The following is an 18257-nucleotide window of genomic DNA, read 5'->3' as shown; positions in this document are numbered from 1 at the left end:
GTGTTTTGTTTTTTCGAGATAAGTTAAAATATCTGCCTATGTGAATCTCCAGACAAAGGGAGACTTGTTGAAAAATCTAACATGGCCCGACGGCGCCTTTTAGGGGCAGGATCTTTAAATACCAAAATGAAGACCATTTTCAGTTCTGTTTCAGAGCAGAGTTTTACCGTCTCCTGCTTTGCAACTTTCTTGAAACAAGATTCCATTCTCTTTATCCTCCGCCCGCCCAAAGATGCCCTGATAAACCATACCTGGAAGGAGCTGCAGCTTTCAGCGAGTCCTCTCTTTACTGGGCCCCAGACGCCTCCAGGCCAATCTCACCCTGAAAGTGCAGACTAAAAAAATTCAAGAGGAAAGGAGCACTGAGAGGTGGTGCCATTCAAACGCCCCCGAATCCGAGCACCCCGCCTCCACCGCACCCTCCAAGGCACAAATCATGGCGGTTCCCGGCATGACTATTGCTATGGCCTCCTGCGTGTGTCTCTCTCTTCCACTCTTGTCCTGCGGAGTAGGCAGAACAATGGCCCCCAAAGTGTCCACGCCTGAATCTTCAGAACCTGTGGACATGTTACTTGGCAAAATGGATCTGGCAGATGGGATTCAGTTAAGGACTTTGAAGTGGAGAGAGTATTCTGGAACAGCCGGGTGGGCCCAATGTCCTTATAAGAGGGAGGTGGGTGGGCATCCAAGGCAGAGAAAGAGGTGTGGGGACAGAAACATAGGACAGGTGATGCAGTTGTTGAAGGGGGTGGTGCACAAACCCAGGAATGCAGATGGCCTCTCCAAGGTGCAAAAGGCAAGGAGATGGAGTGTTTCCTAGAGCCTCCAGAAAGAACACAAAAGGAAGGCTAGACATTGACTTCAGCCCAATGAGTTCATCTTGGACTTCTGACCTCCAGAATAATGGCCCCCAAATGAAGATAATAAAACTGTGCTGTCCTAAGCCCCCAGAGTTGTGGTAATTTATTCCAGCAGCTAGAGTTAGCTTTTAAAAAGGTAAACCAGAGCACACTGATGCCCTGTTGAAAATCTCCAGTGCCTTCCCATCAAATCCAGGATAAAATCCAAACTCTGTTTATAATCTGGTTCCCACCTACGTCTTCCTCCTTGGTCCCTACTTCTCCCCATAGCCTTGATTACTCTGCCTCCCTTCCTTGACTAAACTCAACTTATTTCTGCCACAGGGCCTTTGCACTTGTCATTTCCTCTGATCAGAACGCTCTTCCCAAAGGCTTTTGCGTAACTGGTTCCTTTTTCTCTTTATGTCTGAAATGACATTGCTCCAAAGCAACATTCCCTAAACACCCTATCCGAAACAATACTGCTCCATTTTCTAGCTTCTTATCCTTCTTTAGTTTTCTTTGTAACATGACTTTCTGAAATTATATCATATACATATTGTGTCTCTTGCTTGCCTCCACAGTAGAATGGAACCTCCAAGGGAGCATGGAATTTGCCTGTTCACACTTTAGTATTTCTAGCACATTCAGCCAGGCACATGGGCCGTCCTAGTACATACCTGTTGAGTGAATGAGTAAACAGACTCTCCCTTCCTGGTCCTACAGCGTTGTCTTACCAGTGACCCTCTCACTGATACATCAGTTTGCATGCAACACGAGGCAAGAGTTGGTCAAGCATTTTGGATTGCTGATTATTTTATTTCCTGTGCTTCCTAGCAGAGCTGGGAAAAAAATCAGCGAAAAGTCCCGCCAGTCATGAACTAAGTGAAAAAGGACCTCAATTCAAAAGTATCTCCCCCGCAGTACACAGCTGGAGATCTTTTTCTTTTTTCACGATCTTTGGAGAGTCAAATGCCTCCCCTCACTCTCAACCATGTCAAGCCCTTTCCCTCCTTTAGATCAATCTAAATGGAGGCTGTGGTTTTTTGTGCAAGAGGCTTTTTCTGGGGGGTGGGGGGGAATTCAGGCAAGGGTGGAAGAGAGAGGGTGAGCGCAGGACTGTGAGAGATCAGAACGGACTCTTGTCAAGTGGTCCTGCTCCCCTTGAATGCTCCCCAACTCGTCATCTACAACATGTTTACGGACACTTGAAGACATCTTTCTAGACCTTTCATCCAAAAGGAACTGTGACAGAGCTGAGGGTTGATTGTCCAAATGCAAAGGCGGTTTAATTACAAACCATTTTAAAGGACACCGATCCTCTCACCTGCCAAGGCATGGGTTATCAAGAGTTGCCTGCGAGATCTTTTCCAGAAACTTCCTCAATGTATCAGTAATGAGTGCTACATCACCAGCAACGCAGTCTCCTGTTCTGAGCCGGGTGTCCCAGTCTCCTCAACCTCACTACTCTGATTCTTGGCATTGTAGGGTGGGGTAGGGCTGGAGGGTGAAAATACCCCAGAGAAGGCCCAAAGCTCCAGTTTAGGTCAGGACCTCCAGATTCCATGAGCAATGTGTCCAATTTGCCCCCAAACGGAAACCCCAGTCTCTTGACCATTAAAAAAAAAAAATGTTTATCTATTTAGAGAGAGACAGAGAGACAGAGAGAGACAGAGGGAGAGTAGGGGAAGGGATGAACAGAGAAAGAAGTAAAGAGTCTCAAGCAGGCTCTGTACTTACAACATAGAGCCCATCTCGGGGCTCAAAGTCACAAACTATGAGATCATGACCTGAACTGAGATCAAGAGTCGGACGCTTAACTGACTGAGCCACCCAGGTGGCCCATCTTGACCTTTTTTTTTTTTTGAGAATCTTTAGCTCAGCTCTAAACTGAAAAATCCTGGCCTGGATTTCTTTTTCTCTCTTTGGTTTCAAATTTATTTTACAAGATTATTATATACTTACTTAACACATTCTGATCAAAAGACATGAAAAACTTAAATTCCCTCTCTAACCGTTGCTTCTCTCGTCGCTGGATCTCACTCCCTTGGGAGGGCCACGGCTAACACTTTCCAAGTGCCCTTATCGCATGCTCACCAAATACATCAGGGCAATGCAATTATGTTTTGTGTGGTGTTCTGCAACTGGCATTTATTTCTCACCCTCGTATTCTGGACCGTCTTCCATGTCAACCCATACAAGTCTATTGTCTTTTTTAGCTAAGTGCTATTCGCTGTTCTGTAATAAGGATCAAAGATGATGTACTATAATCTACCATAGGACATGTAGACGCTGTCACAAATTATAATACAGGGAATGTCCTTGTACATAGATGCTTCTGCAATTGTAATTTTCTTATGAGTAGATTCTTACAAAATAAATTATTAGGTCAAAGGAGGTATTTAAAAAATGTGTTTAATGTTTATTTATTTTTGAGAGAGAGACAGAGACAGTGTGAGCAGGGGAGGGGCAGAGAGGGAGGGAGACACAGAATCCGAAACAGGCTCCAGGCTCTGGGCTGTCAGCACAGAGCCTGATGTGGGGCTCGAACTCATGAGCAGTGAGATCATGACCTGAGCCGAAGTTGGACGCTCAACTGACTGAGCCACCCAGGCGCCACCACCCCCCCCCCCAAAATTTTTCTAATGTTAAAGTCAAAGGAAGTATTGATCAGTGTTCTCCAGGGAAAAAAAGAATAGGATGTGTGTTTTATATGTATTTTTGTTTGTTTGTTTGTTTGTTTTAAGAAATTGACTCACATGATTTATGGAGGCTCATAAGTCCAAAACCTGCAGTTCAGGTCTGAAAGCCATCTGCTGCAGAATTCCCTCTTGCTCAGGAAAGTCAGTCTTTTTGTTGTATCCAGGTCTTCAACTGATTGGATGAGGCCCACCCACATTATGGAGGACAAGCTGTTTTACTCCAAGACTATACATTTAAATGTTCATCTTATCCCAAACACATTCACAGAAACATCTAGAATAAAGTTTGACGATATATCTGATCATCAAGGACCAGCAACATTAGTATACAAAATTAAGCATCACAAAGGATATGTTCGTTTAAGTTTTTGATAAGTACTACCAAATTGCCCTCTAAAAAGGTCATTTCCTTTTTTTTTTTAAGACTTTATTTTTAAGTTATATCTACACCCAATGTGGAGCCTGAACTCACAACCCTGAGATCAAGAGTTGCATGCTTGACTGACTGAACCAGCCAGGCGCCCCTAAAAAGGTTATTTCCAATTTACATATCCACCCAGTAAATGTATGGGCATGCTCTTTAACTCACATCCTTACCAACATGAAATATTATCATTCCTTTAAATTTTTACCAATCCAATAGGCAGAAATGATATCTCTTGTTTTTATTTGCACTTGTCTCTAATGCATTTAGACCTATTTTTTTTTAACATTGTTTTTTTGGGACACAGAGAGAGACAGAGTGCGAGCAGGGAAGGAGCAGAGAGAGAGAGGGAGACACAGAATCCAAAGCAGGCTCCAGGCTCTGAGCTGTCAGCACAGAGTCTGACGCGGGGCTTGAACTCACTCAGGAAAGGTGAGACCGTGACCTGAGCCGAAGTCGGACGCTTAACCAACTGAGCCACCCAGGTGCCCCTGGAACTATTTTTAAGAAAGTAACAAATGTTGGTAAAAGTGTGGCGAAATTGGAACCCCAGTGCATTGCTGCTGGTGATGTAAAATGGTGCTGCCATGACCATTCCTCAAAAAAGTGGAAACGGCATGACCATTCCTCAAAAAAGTAAGCATAAAATGATCCTTATGACCCACCAATTCCACTGTTGGGTATGTGCCTAAAAGAATTGAAAGCAGGGACATAAACAGATGTTTTCATACTCGTGTTCAAAGGCGCGCTCTTCACAAAACAGACCAAAGACGGGAGCAACCCAAGTGTCCATCTATACGCACGATGGAATATTACTCAGCCTTAAAAAAGGAAGGCAATTCTGACACGCCCTACGACATGGATGAAGTCTGGAGACATGCTAAGCACAGTCAACCAATCACAAAAGGACAGATACCCCTGAGTCCACTTAGATGACGTCTCTAGAGGAGTCCGGTCCGTAAAGATGACGGGTAGGATCATGGGAGTCAGGGGCCGAGCAGAGAGCAGAATGTGGGGGGTGTCAGTGTATAATGGGGACGGAGTTCCAGTTTAGGAAGATGAATACGTTCTGGAGACGGATGGTGGGGGTGGTTGCACAATGAGAATGTACTGAAATCCACTGACCTGGACACTTAAAATGGTTGAAATGATCAATTTTATGTGTATTTTACCACACACACACAAAACTGTTTTCAAAATTTGTATTTATGCTGAATTGTCTCTTCATACTATTTCCTCCTATTTCTTTTTTTTAATGTTTATTTATTTTGAGAGAGAGAGAGAATCCCAGGTTCGATTTGGAGCTCAAATCCACGAACTGTGAGACCATGACCTGAGCCAAAAATCAAGAGTCAGACACTTAACTGAGCCACTCAGGTGTCCCCAAAGATCTTATTTTTAATAATCTCTACACCCCACATGGGGCTCAAACTCCCAACCCCAAGATCAAGAGTTGCACGCTGTGCCGACTGAGCCAGCCGGGGGCCCCTCTGGTGGTCTTTAAAATCAGCTTTCCAATTCCTGATGAAAATCCCGCTGGCATCCTGATCGGAATTGCATAACTTTTTTAGGTAAAAAGAACCGACCCCTTTACATACTGACTCTTGTCAGGAAGATTGTTTTTTCATTTATTCAGACCTTTTATGTCCTCCAGTCCAGTCTTACATTTTCCTTTGCGGAGAAAAATGCTAATTTTTTTTTAATGTTTATTTATTTTTGAGAGAGAGACACAGAGACAGGGACAGAGTGTGCATGGGGGAGGGGCAGAGAGAGAGGGAGATTCAGAATCTGAAGCAGGCTCAGGCTCCAATCTCTCAGCACAGAGCCCGAGGCGGGGCTCGAACTCACAAACCGTGAGATCATGCCCTGAGCCGAAATCGGATGCTTAACCAACTGAGCCACCCAAATGCCCCCAGAAAAATGCTAATTTTTGAGGCTGACCAAGACCCATTTTGAGTCCCAGAAATTCGGAAGGCCGTGCTGTCTTGCCACATACCCAGGATCCATTTATCCTGATTTCTGGGAAACCACTTTATTCATATGAGCTCAATTAAATTAGTTTAACATTTAGTTTCCTTTGGTCTCAAAGATCAATGAGATAAGTAGAGTGAAGCAAAAAGTGAGACATTATGCGACAACAGTTCAGACTCCTTCCAATATATATAAATATATATTTTTATATATTTTTATTTATATTGTATATATTTCATATTTTATATATTATATATATTTTATATATAGTATATATATTTACATATACTATATATTTTATATATAGTGTGTATATATATATATATATTTACATATACTATATATTTTATATATAGTGTATATATATATATATATATATATATTTTTTTTTTTTTTTTTTGCAAAACCCCAAATCAGCACTGGTGGAAGCGATCCTCCTGCACATTTGAATATGCAGCCACATCCTTAGACACATCCAAGCATGCAAGCCTCTGAACGTTTCCTCTGAGTCACGCGTAACAAATTAGCGTATTTAAATCTTTTCGTAAATAACTTGAATTTACCATCAGCCTTTATGCATTGTTCAACTCGTATTTTCCGTGGGCAACATCAAGGGCTTTCAGAGGCAAAATTTAATATTAACACAATTGGGTTATGAATTAAGCCTGTACTGCAGAGGTAGTAGTCCTGGCGGTTCGGGGGGTGAAGAAAGTCTGGTGGGGGTAATGCTGTGTCCTACTAGGGTAACACAGCCGGACGGTATGAGAAGGAGTTCGCAAGTTTCACGCTCAACTTGAAGTCAGTTGGGGCACCTGGGTGGCTCAGTCGGCTGGGTGTCCGACTTCGGCTCAGGTTATGATCTAGCAGTCTGTGAGTTCAAGCCCCGCGTCAGGCTCTGTGCTGACAGCTCGGAGCCTGGATCCTGCTTTGGATTCTGTGTCTCCCTCTCTCTCTGACCCTCCCCTGTTCATGCTCTGTCTCTCTCTGTCTCAAAATTAAACATTAAAAAAATTTTTAAAAAGTCAGTTAAATCCGAGGTTTTTTTTTTTTTTAATCCCATCTGGTAATTTATGTTTTTATTATTTATTTTTGAGAGAGAGAGAATGCAAGTGGGGAAGGGACAGAGACAGAGGGGGGCAGAGGATCCAAAGCAGGCTCCGTGCTGAGAACAGAGAGCCTGATGCGGGGCTCGAACCCCTGAACCGTGAGATCATGACCTGGGCCGAAGTCGGACGCCTAACCGAATGAGCCACCCAGGCGCCCCAAATCCGAGGTATTTTCTAAGGTTTTACTCAGCAATCTATATTGTTGGAAAAGGGGGAAAGTGCACCAGGAATTTGGTTACCCTAAGCTGGGACAATCACTGAAAGGAAGAGCATCGGACATTTATTGGACACTGTGCACTGGACGTTGCTTTAGCCCCTCAGGACCCTCTGAGAAAGGCATGATTGGCTCTTCAGTTAAGCCCCGATTCCCTTTCACCCCTTCCGTTGTGGGGCCACATTCCTCCACAAGAAGAACCAGGAAGATGGGAACGGCGGCCAGCCACTGCGACCGTCCCTAACGCAGGTCTGTATTCGCACCGCATAGGGAGTATCTGTTTCCTCCCTACGCTGTTTCCCTTCTCGCCAGTGCCCATCATTAATCACATCGTTTTACATTTCCGTGCCCTCAGGAAACTTCAGAACACCCACTTGCTTTTTAAAATCAATTTGGAATCAGCATTTGGAAGGGAATACTTTGATTCGAAAGACAGAACTAGCCACACTGGATTAAAAAATAGCAGCTTCTTGTTCGAGTGAATCTGCATCCGACCTTGACAAAATGTGTAGAACTTCAAAAATAAATGAACTATTTCTTTTGAACAATTTTTAAAGTATTTATTTTTGAGAGAGAGAGCGAGCAAGCAGGGGAGGGAGAGAGACAGAGGGAGACAGAGCATCAAAGCAGGCTCCAGGCTCCGAGCTGTCAGCACAGAGCCTGACTCAGGGCTCAAACTCACCAGCTCAGCCCTAAGATGATGACCTGAGCAGAGGTGGGACCCTTAACTGAGCCACCAGGCACCCCATTACCCGTGTTTTGTTTGTTTGTTTTTTTTAATGTGGCTGCTAGAAAATTAGAAGGGACAGCTTTCCCCCACATTTCCACTGGATTTCCCTTTAAGTCTTTTTTTTTTTTAAGAGAGAGAGAGACAGTGTGAGCGGAGGGGCAGAGAGGGAGACACAGAATCTGAAGCAGGCTCCAGGCTCTGAGCTGTCAGCACAGAGCCCGATGCGGGGCTCGAACTCAGGAACCATGAGATCATGCCCTAAGCTGAAGTCAGACGCTCAACCGACTCAGCCACCCAGGGCCCCTGAACAATTTTTATTAGAAATGTCGTTATATGCTTTCTGTGCATCTTGTTTTCCTGTTTATAGATAGTATTTATGGACAAGATTGGCAATGGTTTGATGGCTACTGGACACGGTTAACTGGTGTGTGGGGTTCAGTATACTGTACTGATTTCGAGCACAGGCAAAGTTATCACTGAGGGAAAAAGACTCCACTTGTAACGACCAAATTATGGCATAGTCACACGAACTATTAAGCAAGTGCTAAAACATTTTACAAATAAATTCTAACCTATCTAAAATAATTACTTTTGGCTTCTGGGATTAAATGATTTTACTTTACTTTCAAGGTAACTTTTTTTTTTAATATCCCAACTTTTCATGAGGTAAAACCCAGCTACTTTCCATCATCTATTTGATTCATCATCTACCTAAGCCTAATGTTTTAAAATTTCCAACCGTCTTAAAATTAAATATTTTTGCTGCAAACTCATGTAACACCATTGCCAGGCAGATGTACCTTTAGGATCTGTAAGGATCAAGAGAAATTATCCATATTTTGGTTTCACAATGCTTATTTAATGGGAACAAAACATCTAAATGTCTGACAAATTATATTCTAGAAATAAAATCCTATGCAGTGCTTACAAATGCTATGCAAGTATATTTATTAACATAGGGACAAGTTCACAGTATAAGAAAGATTACAGAATAGGATGTATAATGACATCATTTAAATCTGAGAAAAATGCATTTTAAAATACTTGTTTAGAGGGGAGCCTGGGTGGCTCAGTCAGTTAAGCGTCTGACTGGCTCAGGTCACCATCTCCAGGTCTGTGGGATCAAGCCCTGTGTCAGGGTCTATGCTGACAGCTCAGAGCCTGGATCCTGCATCTCCCTCGCTCTCTGCCCGTCCCCCACTCATGTTCTCTCTCTCTCTCTCAAAAATAAACATTAAAAAAACCATTAGGGGTGCCTGGGTGGCTCAGTCGGTTAAGCGGCCGGCTTCAGCTCCGGTCATGATCTCACGGTTCTTGAGTTCGAGCCCCATTTGCTACTATTAGCACAGAGCCTGCTTGGGATTCTCTCTCCTCTCTCTGCCCCTCCCCTGCTTGACCGTGCTCTCAAAACTAAGTAACACATAAGAAATAAAATAGATGCCTAGTAAATGAATTATGGGTGCTTTTGGCTTTTGTCTGCATTTGAGTTTTCCCCCAGTATGACTCACCTGTGTACTTCAATCACACACATATATACATACCTTCCTCCGTGTACCAGGCTACTCTCCCTAATTTTTGTCCCCATGCCCACATTTTTGCACACTCTCCCCTGACAGTGCTACAACAGACCATCTTTTCTCTGGGGCCTCCATGATTGGCAGGTCGTCATACGAGGCACCAAGTTCTAGGAGTCAGTCTTCTGATTAACCCACATTTGAAAGGTCAAACTGAACCTCTGACAAGCCAAGGGAATGAAGTGTTCTTACTGGTTTTGCTAGTTAACAAATTGAAACCGGATTTGTTTGCATTATTAAAAAGCTATCTTCCCTGTCCTTTCAGGATGTCTGAATTGACATCCATTCAAGCATTCTTATCTTTCAGTTCTTTTTGCTCACAACTACTTGTTTAGAGGAAGAGATAACTTCTTGTAGGTACCGATTCTAGAAAATATGCCTTGGGTGCCTGCCTCAGTTGGCAGAGAATGTAACTCTTGGTCGTGAGTTCAAGCATCATGTCGGGCTACAGAGAGAACTTAAAAATTTAAGATGCCTCAAAGTAGCTTGCTTTTTCATAAAATAAGGTGGGGGTTCATTTGTTCAGAAAAGGATGCTCAAGGCAGGTAGGATCTAGTACTCCCAATCTTTCTACAAGAAGATAATCTTAGATAAATCTTCCTGAAAGAAGTAAAAACAAAACTCTTATACTAGTAAATCTCTTTATTAGCAGGGAGTCCCGAACCGAGAAAACCTGTGACTGTAAATAATGATCAGTTCCTAGGGGTGGTGAGCATTAGGTCGTACAAGATGGGTCGTAGGGTTAAAATTCTAGTTTTCTTCCCATTGGTTTTTAGAGATGTTTATTTTTGACAGGAAGACTGTGAGCAGGGGAGGGGCAGAGAGAGAGGGAGACACAGAATCTGAAGCAGGCTCCAGGTTCTGAGCTGTGAGCACAGAGCCTGATGTGGGGCTCGAACTCACAAGTGGGGAGATTGTGACCTGAAGGCAGATGTTTAACCCACAGAGCCACCCAGGCAGGTGCCTGGAGACCACTTTTAACTGCTATGAATAGACAGGTGCTAGTGAAATTCTGGTACAATAAAATTCTATCAAGTATCCCTGCACAGGGAGAGAATGTTTTCAGTTCAGTGCTTAAATTTACATACCCAAACCCTGTGCTATCTGTACTTAGAAACTACAGGCAACTGTTTATCTGCCTCCAGGCCCTCTGTGGAGTGAGGACCACGGAGAACTGGGCAACATGGCTCCCAGGCCCTGCCCCCTCCCCAGGGGTTACTACAGCCCTCCTGTGGGCGCCCCTTCATCCCAGGTCAACATCCTCTTTCCACTGACGTTTAGTAGTTCCAACGAAGGGGCCGCACTTCCCCACTCCCTATGAAGTTGCTCAAAATAGCCACTCCCGTGGGACAGTCTTAGCAGAGGTGTGAGCCCTTGGGGACTCCTGTTTCCAGCGCATTCTTGCCCCCCAGTGTTCACTCCAGGGCAAAATAACATGTCAAGTGTTGAGAGGTTTAAATGGTTTCCAGGTCTCCCCTTGTTCAGTGGTAACCCTGGCCTGGTGCTTTCTCTGGCCGTGTGTGCATTTGCCGATTCGGCACAGGTCTCCAATACTACCTCTTGAAGACCATTTACACGGCAGAGCAGAAATACGATATATATGAGAGCAAATCTCAGAATATGCAAACACAAACCACAGTAGATGCAGTTCTAGCTTACTCAGTACTTACAAACTCACTTCATATGAAGAACAAAGAGTTACGTTTCGTTTGCTTCAGAGGACGCTGGACCATTTGCTCATTATTAAATCAATTTAGGCCAAAGTATCTTCAAAGAACACTGTACATGTTCAAGTATTACAAAAAAAATTAAATACTCCACTTTCAAATTTTAAGAAAACTCTGCAAGAACAAAGGTGGAAATTCTTGTAATAAAATATAAGCCAGAACTTAATTTATGTGCTTCAAGAAATTCTTTCATAATTGAGTTTTTATTTCTTGTTCTGAGGATCAGTACAGACAATTCAATTTGTACATAATTCTTAATGTACGTACCGAAAACCTAAAAAAACCATGTAGCTGTGGTTCTTTTCTCAAAGTTATTCCAGTGACCTTCCAGCTTAAAATTTGGAGGCAAATTTCCCTTAACAGTATATCAAGTACCGGTATCTTCAAATGTTGATATGCTGTTACACTGTTAAGTCCCATTAATTCACAATTTAATGTCATATACGCTACATACTCAAATTTTCAATCTCGCACAGCACATTAACAAAGTTACTAGGAAACTGGACTACCACGACCAAGATGTTACAGAATGCACAAAATTCTGACAGGGAGAGCCAAGATCAAGGAGTGGTTTTCTTTAGGAAACAATTCTACCAAAAACAACATGGGAATAGAAGTAATTTAAAATGTTCAAGACATATTAAATGCACGACTGACACCAAATTGCCATTTAGTATGCTTGGTATTATAGGATATAAAAACTACCCCATCTATGGAATGTTAAGCTGACACCCAAGACGATCAAAGCCTCCCATATTCAATATCCCACTATTTTCTGGTTGTACCAAAAAATAAACAACCAGCAAATGATTTCACCTCTTAAAAAAAAGCATTTACACTTAAAAAATGGGATGAGGTGGGATTCCCTCCTTCTTAAAAATGTTTCTAGAGCTACTAAAAAACTTGCATTTACAAAATAGTTGATAAAAATATTCCTCTGGATTGTACAAGAAGGGAGACAGGGACCACTGGTAAGACATGGGATATGATACTAATCAGACTTGGCTTCTTTCTCTCCTGCTTCATCAGAGGCTGGACTCTGCAAATCAAAGAAAAAATAATGATCAAATATTTGATTTCTGGGTCACTGTTACGATCTCCAAGATCTTTAAAATTTAATGCAATGTAAGTTTTACTTCTATGTAATTACAGGTGACCCTCGTTATATGTAGATTCTGTATTTGTAAATTTGCCTCTTCACTAAAATTTGCAACCACAAAATCAATACTCATGGCACTTCAATAGACTTAAAACTTTCTTTGCAATGCCAAACATGCACATTCCCAGCTGGGATGGTTGCTTCAGTTCTAAACAGGTGCCTTTTTTGCAGTTTATTTAAAGTGCCATACATTTCACATTTCTTTTTCTGTGCTTCTTGATGTTGACTGGACTAATACGATACCATCTACTATGGCTAAATGCAAGAAGGTTGGGATGTGCCTTATGGAGAAAATACGTATGCTGGATAGCATCATTTCGGCCTGAGTTCCAGTACTGTTTCTGTTGGCCCAGTTCAAAGCTGATGCATCAACAACACGTAGTCAACAGAAACACACAGATTATGCATCAACTGTTTGATGGAAACGTGATCAGAGTGCAGCTAAGAATCTAACGTCGTATTTCCTCCACGTGCAATTTTTCAGTATTCACACAACCTTCTAGAACACAACCACCATGAATATTAACAATCAAGTGTAGTGTGATAACATGTACCGGATGGTCAAATTCTTCCCTAACAGCTAGATTAGTAATCTCATCATAACATCACCGGATATTTGATGTGTGGTCAGAACTACAAATTAAAAGTAAATTGTGGCAACAGATTTCACAAGTTAGAAACAAGTGGTTTGTTGTTTTAAGATTTGATCTATAAATGTTTTTAAAATACCATACACTATTTATCTTCCCAGGTTTAACCATTAACATTAAAAAAATGCTTGCCTTAAGAAAAACTATTTATTGAAACCTGTAGCCTATTTGTTTAAGAAAAGGCCTCTTCTCGTGGCTTAAAAACGTAACGATTAGGGACACCAAGTCTTTTTATTTGCTTGATCTAAGTTATTATTTAATCCTAAAACAAGTAGCCACTTTTAAGAAAAATGGACTTATCTGAAATGAAAGTGGGAAAAATGTCCCAAATGAGGAATGGATTCAAAACATTTTTGAAGCAATATCCAAAATAAAAACATGATTTTTAACAGTTCTATAGATGGCAATTTCAAAAATAAGGGCCTAGGTTGTTTGTTTAAACAATATCCCAAAACATGAAAGAAAAATGAGTGTTACACCATTTGGTATATTAAACCTTTTAGAAATTAACTCACGTCAGTAGTTATTATAACGAATCCTGCGTACAACATACGCTGTACTTGTGTGAACTTGTTACTGGTGAAATTCTGAGCATATTAAAAGTTCTTATTCACTCCTTTAAAAAAAACCCATCTACCTACTGATTTTAAATATCTAATTAATATAAGCCATCTGTCTATTCATTTGATGTTACCGTACAAACCTTTGTTAACATTGTAAGAAAAAAACAACAATAAAGACAGTCTCATCTGCTACATAAAAATATATAACAGATTATCTATGGTTCAGAGTCAAATCAACACACAGCACTTCTGACCTCCTCGTTTTTAGTTTCTCCGTTTTCTGCAGGTAAGTCTTCTTTTGTTTCTTGGTTAGCCACTTCAGCCTGTTTTCCCTTTGCTCCCCTTTTCCCCTTTGTTTGCACTTTTTTGTCTGAAGATTTCTCCTAGGATACAGTAAGAGTATATTTTAAGTAAAAACTTGGCACCAACATTTCCTCAGTTGCTATAGGGCTAGTATCCCCACAAGAGTTGCAATGTCAACACGATGTCACACATCAGCCTGAGATCCAGGACACATCTTTTACGGAAGACACTCTAAGGTCCATCTACTCAGGACAACATCGTTCGCTAAGAACTCTAACCGTACTGGCATTATCGAGCCTCATTAGACTTCTGTTCTCTAAACCTAAAGCCTGAGCTACAATCCTCCTCTGCCTTCTCAATCACCCACTATTCTCTGAAGTTCCACATGAGCAAACAAAGGAGGAAATCTCTTTCCACTGTAACCCTACCCATCCCCAAACTTCTTTTAAGCCTGAATAATGATCAAATTGTCATATATCCACTGTCCTGACAAGATGTTCACCCTCACAGTAAGACCATTCACCTGAACACAGCACCATGTTGTGTGGTCAGGTTGACTATCCTGCTACAGCTAATCCCTTGATATTATATAATGAGTAGCTAAAAAGATCAATTTTGAGTTTATCGTTTTCATTCAGATGTTTGGAAAATCTGAAAAGCACAGGTATTAGTATGACGATAAAAGAGGTTCAAAAATGTAAACCACTTTTAAGCAATATTAAAGTGTTTCTGGATACCCTCCATCAACGGGGAAGGAGTTTAAATCTTGACATTTATTCCCTGTAAATGAAGAATGCAGCAACAGCTAAATTAAGTTAGGTCACCAGGGAGTTGTATAAAAGAGCCCTAACAGTACTGACCAATATTTGAATTAAACAGCCACAAAGACATGCAAACAGGTCAAACGATTTCAATGCTAAGGGGGCGGCAGGGGGGAGGGAGGGGGGGGACCAGTACAATGTATTTTAAACCAATGATGGCATTCCATATATAAAGATGGCATGACAGCCACTAATAATACACGAATAAACTATAATTTCTGAGGACTGCCCGGGTGGCTCAGTGAGTTAAGCAACCGACTTCAGCCCATGATCTCGCAGTTCGTGAGTTTGAGCCCCACACTGGGCTCTGTGCTGACAGTGCAGAGCCTGCTTGAGATTCTGCCTCTCCCTCTCTGTAAATAAACTTTAAAGACTAAGTTTCCTTGTTAGGTGTCAACACTCACATGAGGGAAAATAATAAAATAAAAAAAAAAACCTATAAATTATAAATATAAATATTCAGGACAGCACCGCTCATACTGGTACCGTGAAGTATCACAATCACTTCTGTACTTACAAAACTATTCTTCTGTAATCTGATCTCTTTAGATTTCTCATTAATTTTGTAACCACTAGGGCACTAATGTAGAAATGTAAAAAACCTTAAAAATGGAAACAAAGTATACAACAATAACCTGGACTAAAACAATACCACTTTTAATTACCTATAGCAAGACAGATGAAACAAATCAATGTTTTCCTAACATACGTATGTTTCAACCCTTAAAATAATTCTGAGAATTTTATACAAGTTATAAGTACATACACAGTGGCAAACATATACTTTGAAAACTGTGTCAGGGCACCTGGGTGCCTCAATTAGTTAAGCGTCCGACTTCCGCTCCCTCGGGTCATGATCTAACAGTTCACGGGGTTTTGAGACCTGCATCGGGCTCTGTGGGGACAGCTCGGAGCCTGGAGTGTGCTTCTGTGTCTCCCTCTCTCTGCTCCTCCCCCGCTCTCTCCTCTCTCTCTCAAAAATAAATAATAACATTAAAAAAAAGTGTCTACACTGTAATTAACACATCAAAATATTTACCTTCCACTCAGGCTTTGAATTGGATTGCCTCTGAAAAATGCATTCTAGAAAGTAAAGTAAAACCAAGCCCTCCAACCCCACATTTTTCCTTTGGCAAAGGAAAATTTGTCAACTGAGTTGACAAATTTGTTCCTCAAGGAAGACTTCCTGTTGGCCTCTCATGGACAGAAAGAAAAAAAGTGATTACACCTGATGTCCCAAACCCAACTGAGGATAAAATGTGAGGATAACATGAGGATAACTTTTTTCACCAAAAAAATTTGTAAAGTAAATCAAAATATAGGACAAGGAACAGCAAAAAAACCTAAGAGGGAAACAATCATACTACTTCAGCAAATTGGTTTATTGAAAGAACTCAAAAGCATCAAAGACGGGTCATAATAGTACATAGCTCATTCTATCATCATGCAACAAGATCCACTATTTTTCTTGGCCATTCACGGAAAGTTCCCAGGCTACTTTAACTTCTTATACAAAGATGTACTGCTTTATCCTCTAGTGTGAAAAATACTAAATTAACGTACCATGCTTACACCTTCTGCAAATACTTAAAAAAAAAAAAAAATGGAACTTTCTACGGGAAAGGTAAGATTTTTCTCAGTTCTGTACAACGTTTAAATAAAGAAACTGAAAAAAAACCTTTGGCCTATGCAGTGCTAAGCTTCCATCTATGCTTTTAGAAAAGGGGCCTAACACCACAAACTCTCACTTAAGCTGTGAGTGAACAGTAATCACACCATGAATTTCCCCCGAAGACCACAGGGCTTGGCAAAGGGCGGTTTCGATGCTCCACCTCAAATCAAAGTTATAATGATTTACATAGATTTTGTTTTCCCAACTTTTCAAACATATACTCAAGAACAATTTCATTCCAAAGACTTTCAAAGCGAACAACCCAATCTCGAATCTACTCCAGGGAGACAACTATAATGTTGTTTAGGATTAACTCAAAAGTTTCTTCGGGGAAAAAGATGTAGGGTACCCCTCTGAACACACCTGTTCCCCCTCCAGAACACCAAAACAAACCCCTTACCCCTGCACACGGGATTCCCTGCACCTAGCCTGAGAACTTTATACACCAAAACCTACGTATCCCCTTTCTCCCGGTCACGATCCTGGCTTTGATGTTTACCGTCACAAGAGTAAGCACAAGTATGCATGGAACGGGCAAACGCTAACCGTGACGTACAATGCAAAGACCAGATATCAAAATTGTTACTATTTTCACTTGTCTTGAGTCTTGAATTCTGCAGCACAATGAAGGTAATGCGTTACGCTCCCCTGAACCAGTAGGACCAGATCCATTATTGTTTACCCAGGCCAAGGGGTAAAAAAAAAAAAAAAAAAAAAAAAAAATTGTCGCTGCAATTATAAAACTTCAATAAGAAAACAGGAGACAATTTCCACTTTTCGGGCAAGTGTAACATCTGATTACTCTGAGACTTTCAAAGTCAAGATCTTAGTCACCAACAATGTCACAAGACCTTAGAGTCGCCGCTGATGACTTTTTATTAACAGAAAGTCACGCGTCGAGGGGCGCTGCAGCATTTCGAACCCACCGCGGTCCCGTAAGTTTGAAACCTACCTTTCCCGCCGCCTTTTTTGGCTTCGCTTCCACTTTTGCAGGAGCAGGTTTCTGAAAGGCAAAGGTAGCACTGAGTGTCTTCACTGGGCACGACCCCACGCAAAAGACACGCTTACGGGGCTCGCTTTACTTACAGCTGACAACCTCGCCGACCTCCTCTTGGGCTTTAGGAACAAAAAGGAAAAGGAGCAAGGAGTGAGCGGGGTAGTGCGAACGGGCCCCACCCCCGGGCACAGGCGCGGGCTTACCTCCTCCTTCGCCGCCCCCTCGGCGGAGCTGACCTGCGGAAGGAAGCACACGGATCAGTGGGCGCAGCCCGCAAACAAAAGTGCCCGCGCGCCCTGCGCCCGCCCGCGAGAACAATGCCCGGCCGCGTGACGTCAGCGGCTTCCCGCCGCCGCGTTCGAATCTCCCACCCGGCTCTTCGGCCGCCGAACGTTCCAGAACATCGCGACCGGGCGGCCGCCGCCGCCGCCGCCGGGCGAGCGCGCGGCCCGCCGCGGGCGCCGGGCCGCCTGCCGGGCCCTGCGCCGCCGTGGGCGAGGCGGGACCTGAGCCTCGCGGGGCGCCGCGGCGGGCCGGGCGGCGGAGGGCGCGCGTGCGAGCCGCCGCTCACCTTCCTCTTGGGCATCGTGGCGGCGGGGCGGGCGCGTGCCGGGTGCCTGCGGGCCGCCGCGCGCCGAGAGCCTTCGCGAAGCTGGGCTGCCTGGCCGCTACCGCTCCTCCCGCCGCCGGAGCTGCTGCGACCCGCGGCGGGGGCGGTGGGAGAACCGGATGGAACCGGATTGGGAGCCCGCCCCCTCCTCCCCCCGCGTCCCCCCCGGCCGCTGGCTCCCCCTCCCCGCCGGCC

General features: G+C 42.9%; 1 protein-coding gene across 1 annotated transcript; it reads right to left on the bottom strand.

The window, feature by feature from the left end:
- Window positions 1-11471: 11471 nt before the first annotated feature.
- On the bottom strand, window positions 11472-18198 carry HMGN1 (high mobility group nucleosome binding domain 1). Its single transcript, XM_027041598.2, has 6 exons — window positions 18024-18198; window positions 17656-17688; window positions 17542-17571; window positions 17408-17458; window positions 13914-14042; window positions 11472-12326 (listed from the first exon to the last, which is right to left on the bottom strand). The coding sequence occupies exons 1-6, from the start codon at window positions 18036-18038 to the stop codon at window positions 12279-12281; spliced, it is 306 nt and encodes a 101-aa protein (XP_026897399.1). The 5' UTR covers window positions 18039-18198; the 3' UTR covers window positions 11472-12278.
- Between the last annotated feature and the right edge of the window lie 59 nt (window positions 18199-18257).

This window comes from Acinonyx jubatus, chromosome C2 (genome assembly GCF_027475565.1).
Source record: "Acinonyx jubatus isolate Ajub_Pintada_27869175 chromosome C2, VMU_Ajub_asm_v1.0, whole genome shotgun sequence".
NCBI classification, from domain to species: Eukaryota; Metazoa; Chordata; class Mammalia; order Carnivora; family Felidae; genus Acinonyx; species Acinonyx jubatus.
This window is presented reverse-complemented; position numbering and strand designations above follow the sequence as displayed.